Below are 7,578 nucleotides of genomic sequence, written 5' to 3' on the forward strand. Positions count from 1 at the left end.
TCTTTATGTAAAGTTTTTTATGGTTGATGATCATTGGTCGAGACGGTCTTGTACTATGCCGGTAGCTATTGCTGCGTTCCGAAATTTACTGCCAGTACTGGAAATCTATAGTTTACGTGACGTATATTATAGGTTTTCAACAGTGGCAGTTTTCGGAACACACCCGCCGTGTCGTGAGTGAATGTGACGACCCTAATTCTTGTCAACGGATTACATACAAGCGTTGGCCAACCTGTCAAGATTATTAGTGTAAAAATTCAAAATTTCCATATTTTTCCTATTTTTCCCAGCCTTGGGAAAAAAACGGTAAAAAACCCGGTTTTTTTCCGAAAATGTCCGGGTTTTTTTCAGTACTCACAACACAAGGAAAAGCACGTCAACTTGCTATACGTTCAGGGAGACGACGACGTGGGCCATTTTGCGTGGATAAAAAATATGTCCCGCCTCATAAGTACGCAGTTGACTAAGCACAATGGAAAAAAATATTTCTGTGATCGGTATGTATAATTTTTACATAATAATTTTTAAAATACATAATAAGTTATGAATACTATAAAAAATATTTTTCCGGATGCTTGCATTACTTCAGTTCGAGTCAAAGGTTGGAAGCTCACATTGTGGACTGTGGAGAGATGAACGACTGCGCGATCAGATTACCGAGTGAGGACGACAAGTGGCTGACCTTCAACAATTACAACTGTAAGGAACGTGTACCGTTTGTCGTATACGCCGACTTGGAGTGCACTCTGGAGAAGATGGACAAGGATTCGATAACGTCTAGATATGCGTATCAACATCATGAAGTATTTAGCGTTGGATATTACGTGCGTTGCTCGTACGACGATTCATTGTCCACATACCAATCTCGTCGCGATAAAGATTGCATCACGTGGTTCGTCGAGCAACTCAAAGTGTTATCACAACATGTAAAAGAAAAGTTGTCCAATAATGTCCCAATGGAAAATTTGTCGAAGGAACAGTGGAGGGCATACCGTAGCGCGACGCATTGCCACATATGTCAAAAACCGTTCGCACTGGGTGACGATAGAGTACGCGATCACTGCCATTTGACCGGAAGATATAGAGGTCCCGCGCATTCGAACTGTAATTTAAATTATAAAAATTTATATTGTATTCCTGTGGTCTTCCACAATTAATCCGGTTACGATTCGCATTTCATTATCAAAGAAATAGCTACGGCGTACGAAGGACATGTAGAATTGCTTCCAATTACGAAGGAAAAATACATTTCCTTCACCAAACATGTCACAGGCATCGCTGAAAAATCAGATTGGCGAAATCGTATGAAATTGCGATTCATCGATTCATACAAATTTTTAACTGCCAGTCTCGACAAACTAGCGTCTCTTCTCAGCATGGATAATTTGAAAATTACACGTTCAAATTTTTCAAAGTTATCGATGGAAGATTTCAATCTATTGACGCGAAAGGGTGTCTTTCCGTATGAGTACGTTGATTTCGTCGAAAAGTTGGAGGACGCGTGTTTACCACCGCGCGAATCATTTTACAGTTCCTTGACCGGTGACACAGTATCCGAGAACGATTACGCGCACGCTGCGAACGTCTGGCGGCGGTTTGCCATTCAATCCTTGGGCAAGTACAGCGACCTGTATTTGAAAACGGATGTCATGTTGTTGGCGGACATTTTTGAAAATTTCCGAGACAAATGTATCGAGAGTTATGGTCTCGATCCCGCGCATTATTACACATTACCAGGATTCACGTGGGACGCCATGCTTAAACATACGCGTATAAATTTCCTCACGGACATCGATAGTCATGTTTATCGAGCGTAGTATACGCGGCGGCCTGAGCCAATGCTCCGGTAAATATGCACAGGCTAACAACAAGTATATGCACTCGCATGATCCGTCGAAAGCTTCCTCATACTTGATGTACTTCGATGTAAATAATCTATACGGATGGGCAATGTGTCAACTACTGCCATACGCTGAATTTCGCTGGGTTGACGATGTTGCAGATTTTGACTTTAGCGCGATCGCCTCGGACTCGCCCACGGGTTACATTCTCGAGGTCGATCTCGAGTACCCGCAAAGTATACACGACGAGCACACTGACCTACCGTTCTGTCCGACGCGTGATAAGCCGCCCGGCATGTGGCAGGCAAAACTTCTGGCGACTCTATATTGCAAGAAGCGTTACGTCATTCACTATCGAAACCTACAGCAATGCACGCGTCAGGGTCTTCGCGTCACAAATATACATCGCGTACTACAATTCGCACAATCCGCGTGGCTCCGCGATTATATTGAACTAAATACGCAATTTAGAACACTCGCCAAGAACGATTTTGAGAAAAATTTGTATAAATTGATGAACAACGCAGTATTCGGTAAAACTATGTGTTTGAGATTCCTCCAGTTATCTCAATTGTACTGCCCTCGCCATCTCACGGTTATTCACGAGGCCCAGTGGTACCGCGCGCGCGACCGCGCGACCGGGTAACGAGCACGTGTCGGGCCCGTGAACATGGCTCGAGGGCTTGCGCGCGAGCTCACAGAGCTCAGGAGTCGTGTGAAAGCAGCCGTTGTAAGCTGTGGTAAAAGTTCGCATCGATATACGAAAAGTATCGCGCTCGCGCTCACGGGAATAAGTACGACTTCAGTGCTTGTTCGCTCACATTGACAATTAGTGCTCACCCCTGGACAGACTCATTAGTAAAGTGCTCAAGTCGAGTGCATCGGTGTTCTGCGCAAAGGCCTCTCATTTTGTACGTGCACGCTCGCTTGTAGCCGGCCACCGGCTCAACGGGCGGCACATCCCCAACGGTCTTGTGCGAACAAAAGAGCTTGACGGACTCGCTCACCTCAATTATACGCCTCAGTAACTCTCAATTGTACATAGTGTAAATACGATTAAACGTTCGACTCATTTTAACAACCGAATCGTAGTCATTCTCGCCACGTTGCACGTCCTTTCTCACCCCCCGATCCACTCGCAGCGCTCACGGAGATTTCGCGATCTTTCGATCTCATGACGAGATTCGAAAGGGAGGAAATTTCCCAAATACTATGGAAAATGTACGAAATCGCGTCGATGTAAAATTAATAACTAAATGGGAAGGACGACGCGGCGCGGAGGCAATGATCGCAAAACCAAATTTCCATAGCCGAAGCATCTTTTCGGAAAATCTGATAGCCGTTGAATTGCGCAAACTCGAGGTGAAATTCAACAAGCCGATCTACGTAGGTATGTGCATTCTCGACATATCTAAAATCTGTTTGTATGAATTTCATCACGAGTACATGTTACCTTTATATAGCAACAGATGTAAAATTATGTACACCGACACGGATAGCCTTATATACCACATCCAGTGCGAGGACGTGTACGAGACGATGAAACGTGATATTCATAGATTTGACACGAGCGATTATCCGGCAGATAACGCGTACGATATTCCACTTGTTAATAAAAAAGTGCCAGGTTTAATGAAAGATGAGAATAATGGTGCGATAATGACAGAATTCGTAGGACTCAGAGCGAAGATGTACGCGTTGAAGGTAGACGGTAAGAAAGATACAAAAAAGGCTAAAGGCGTAAAGAGTAACGTGGTAGCGCGAACGATAACGTTCGACGATTACACGCGGTGTCTCAACGATGAGATAGAAATGACCCGCCAATAGACTTGTATAAGATCGAAGCTGCATGAGGTGTACACTGTAGCCGAAACGAAAATCGCTCTGAGTCCGTACGATGACAAGCGATACGTTGTGCCTGATTCTACAGAAACGTTGTCATGGGGACATTATAAAATACCGTTGTAAATATTTTATAAATTCATTTTTATAAATTCATTTTATTTGTAATCAGCATAGATATATTTTATCAACATAGATTAAAATAAATTTGTAATCAGCATAGATATTACAATAAATGTATGTTTACAAAACATTATCCGTGCATATCCACGAATTATGTGATTTATTGAGTCCCAACTATTTCACGTAAACCTCATTTCCTCTTTTCCGTAACACTTTCTCAACGAGGTACACATCGGGATTAGCTACACGCTGCAACTCGTGTTCATAGAATCCTACAGTGATGGGTTTTCCACAGGAATCCTCCAGTATATACGTCACGGGATTAGTTTTCTGCACTTTGCCGATTTTAAACACCTCCGTCGACCAATTTGGTGTGTAACCTTTTTCAAAGACGGTCTTACATTTACTCACGCGTACAGGGTCACCCAATCTGAATCGCGAGGGTGCAGCAATCTTTACGCGGCTGTACACCGTCGTCAGCAGTTTGTCGGCGATCGTGGGCGTGACGTCGATGGGCCGCATACCTCTATAGTCCGATGCTTTCGCGCGTTGTAATCTGATACGAGACGTGACAGCGCGTCGATCCATCTATAGTTTCCATTTAATGTAAACATCTTCCACATATCGTTCTTTAGCGTGCGATTGAATCGTTTGACAACCGATGCCTTCATCACGGAATAGGTAGAATAATGGTTAATGTTATGTTTCTTCAAGAGTTTCTGCACGTTCGCATGTAAAATTCCTTTCCATTGTCAGTTTGTAAATTTTTCGGACATCTTCAATCGACCCGAATTATCTTTGCGATTGCCACAGTAACTTCGCATCCGCTCTTGACCTTGAGCGGTACGGCCCATGCATGCTTGCTCAGCACATCGATAACAGTAAGTATGTAGTGGTAGCGTCTGTTGAATCGCGTGTAAGGACGCATCTCAACTACATCAGCTTGCCACAGATCGTCGTACCCGCGCACTATGACACGTCTTCGCGGAAAATTTTTTCTCGCTGGAGCGTGCAGTTCCTTCACTAATTGCCGCTTCTCAGATGTTGTCCTTTCAGCCATGAGCAAATGATTTTAAACGGGGAACGGAACAGGGACCGATCGTATATCAAACGGAACAGGGACCGAACGTATATCGAATGGAACGAGGATCGACCGTACGTCGATCGGGAACATACGTTCGCGTAACGTACGTTGAACGGGAACGGAACGGGGATCGATCGTATGTCGATCGGGAACGCACGTTCGCGTAACACACGTTGAACGGGAACAGAACGGGGATCGATCGTATGTCGATCGGGAATACACGTTCGCGTAACGTACGTTGAACGGGAACGGAACGGGGATCGATCGGGAACACACGTTCGCGTAACGGAGAGAGATTTAACTTATTGGCGATGAGTCATACGCTGAATCATTTCGTGAAGTTCGTTTATCATATTCTGCATGCTATTTTGGTACGTTACTATCTTCCTCTCCATTTCATCCTGTTGATCTTTCAAAATTTGCATGTTCTGTTGAACGTACCGTTTGTTGACAGCATCGTCATCATCTACAGGCAGCGCTACGCGTCGAATCTTGCGTGACTTTGCATCAAAATCTGTCGCGACCACACAAAGAGCGTTATCGCGGACGTAGTTTCTAATTAATCCGCTATATTGATAGTACGGATCCGTTCCACTTCTTCCGAGCGATATTCCAAACTTGTTGATCGGCATTTCGTTGTCAATTGGTTGAATCACTCCCATACAGTTTAATTTATAATAAGTCCAGCCTCGCGGAGTTCTTCGATGATCGACATGATTTCGTTATCGTGATCATTGTGACCCGCTTGGCGAGAGGCCTCAAGCAATCGAAAACGATCTACAAGCTCGTTGGGATCGTCCCAATGAACATAATCGATCTTGTTGTTGTTTAGCGTCACGGTACACGGCATACCTTCTCTAACACCTTTTAGCAAGGGTGCAATTATATTTCTATACTTATGTCCCTTGTTACTATTTACAGGATTATGCATGTTGTGATCACGTCTATGTGCATTTGTTGCCAAAAGTATACTTTTGTAGTTGCGTTTATCAGATTTTGTATAACTATCTTCTTCAGGAAATTTTTTGAAAATCAGTTCGTAAAGGCCTTGTGTCCCAGTATACTTTTTTCCATCTACGATTATATCATCGTTCTTATCCAAATCGATACGTTTGTTACCAATCATCGTTCCATTGTTGCTGAAATAAACACCGTAAACACTATCTATATTGACGGATTTTTTACCGCTTAAGACAGCTCCTAAATACTTTTGTCCCAACGTACCGTAGTGCGTTTTTAAAATTTTTTGCCCCTCGACCGTTTGTAACTTGTGTCGAACGGACGTTACAAGAGGTTCGTTAGGGTTTTCGAAAATTTCTTCGACGGAGAGTGTGTGCGGATGTTCGTACGATAATTCGCGCGGTTGTAAATTTTTGGCTGTTTCATTCAAAGTAGCTGGAACGGTGATCGATCGTCTCAAAGTTGATTTAATCGGTGTTGAAACCAAGATGGGGGAATTGTCAAACGAAGCGTTTGATCGTTTTCGTTTAACATTTGGTTCCACGTACTCTTCCTCTCCCGAGGATAATGTTCAAACGAAACGTTTGATTGTGTTTGAAAACAGAGGATGCGACAGCGCTAGCGTGGGCATGCGGCCCCAAAGCGCCGAAGTTCCTCTCGCCTCGTTTCGAGAGTTGGCGCGTCACCCCGAGGGCTCGCGCCGAACCGCGCGTGCGCCAACCAACGGCGCTCGCTGCGCGAATCGCGGTGGTCCCGTCCTTCGCGGCCAACCCGGCGATGTCCGTTGAAATTGAAGACTGTTTATTTTTATCTTTCGTCTCAAAGTCAAATTCAACGGGTCATCGGCTGGAACATTCGCGAAAGGACGGGCCAACAAAAGGAGCGCGCCCGAGCTCGACTCCAGTCCTTGTGAGAACGCTCTCGAGAGTAATACCGCGCACTCGTTGCTCCGAGACTCTCGCGACAATCGCTCACCCGCACGATCCGCTGTCTTGTACAATCTCAGGTGAAATTAAACCGGTTGCTGCATTCTTCATAACACCTCTATTATTTCTCTTCCGACACGAATACTCTTCCTATCCTCACCACTGAACCAGCTCTCACGCACTCGAACAGATTGTTTTCGTTTAGGTTTTGCATACTCCTTCTCTGCTGTTTCAGTCTTGATGAAATTAGATTCTTCGCCAACGGTGTTTTCAACAATTTTCTTTAGAGGTTCGACAATGGGCTTAAAATGCCTCTCCAACGCCATATCTTCCTCCATCTTACCAGTTTTCAAAGCTCGATACTTTTTGCGAATCGAATCACACGTTTTCTCAATCTGTTTTACTAATTTCTCACGATCTCTAATCTCCATGCTGCTATCAATATTGTCTGCTTAACGTATCGACAACAACTAATCGCGTTATGATGTCGCAAAGTCGTTAAATCCTTTTCTATAACGACCATTTGAAATCGCGCTATCCTTATCTATCACTACAAATCCATATTTTTGCTGCCAACAGATATGACACACTTTACAAAAATCTTCGTAAGACACGCTGTTTACATGATGGGTTTATATGTGTTTTAGATTGGTACCATCCTGTTTGAACAGGATGAGTAGATTCGCGTTGTCGCGTATAAGATGCTTCTTTGCATACGTCTGACAAAGATAGAAGCAATCGACACCTGCGTGTCTACCCATCGCAAAGTATTCTCTTATCGTATCCTGCTTGTCACACGCCA

General features: G+C 44.1%; 3 protein-coding genes across 3 annotated transcripts; 1 reads left to right on the forward strand and 2 right to left on the reverse strand.

The window, feature by feature from the left end:
- The first annotated feature begins 632 nt into the window (after positions 1–632).
- LOC105556367 lies at positions 633–2,487 on the forward strand. Its single transcript, XM_012003455.1, has 3 exons — positions 633–1,104; positions 1,273–1,689; positions 1,799–2,487. The coding sequence occupies exons 1-3, from the start codon at positions 633–635 to the stop codon at positions 2,485–2,487; spliced, it is 1,578 nt and encodes a 525-aa protein (XP_011858845.1).
- Positions 2,488–3,980: 1,493 nt separating this feature from the next.
- Positions 3,981–4,328, reverse strand: LOC105556368. The gene has a single exon (XM_012003456.1). The coding sequence runs from the start codon at positions 4,326–4,328 to the stop codon at positions 3,981–3,983; it is 348 nt and encodes a 115-aa protein (XP_011858846.1).
- Positions 4,329–5,557: 1,229 nt separating this feature from the next.
- Positions 5,558–7,363, reverse strand: LOC105556369. Its single transcript, XM_012003457.1, has 3 exons — positions 6,967–7,363; positions 6,399–6,437; positions 5,558–6,285 (listed from the first exon to the last, which is right to left on the reverse strand). The coding sequence occupies exons 1-3, from the start codon at positions 7,205–7,207 to the stop codon at positions 5,558–5,560; spliced, it is 1,008 nt and encodes a 335-aa protein (XP_011858847.1). The 5' UTR covers positions 7,208–7,363.
- Positions 7,364–7,578: the final 215 nt, after the last annotated feature.

This window comes from Vollenhovia emeryi, unplaced genomic scaffold (assembly GCF_000949405.1).
Source record: "Vollenhovia emeryi isolate VEMERY1.0 unplaced genomic scaffold, V.emery_V1.0 DF940074.1, whole genome shotgun sequence".
Lineage (NCBI taxonomy): Eukaryota > Metazoa > Arthropoda > Insecta > Hymenoptera > Formicidae > Vollenhovia > Vollenhovia emeryi.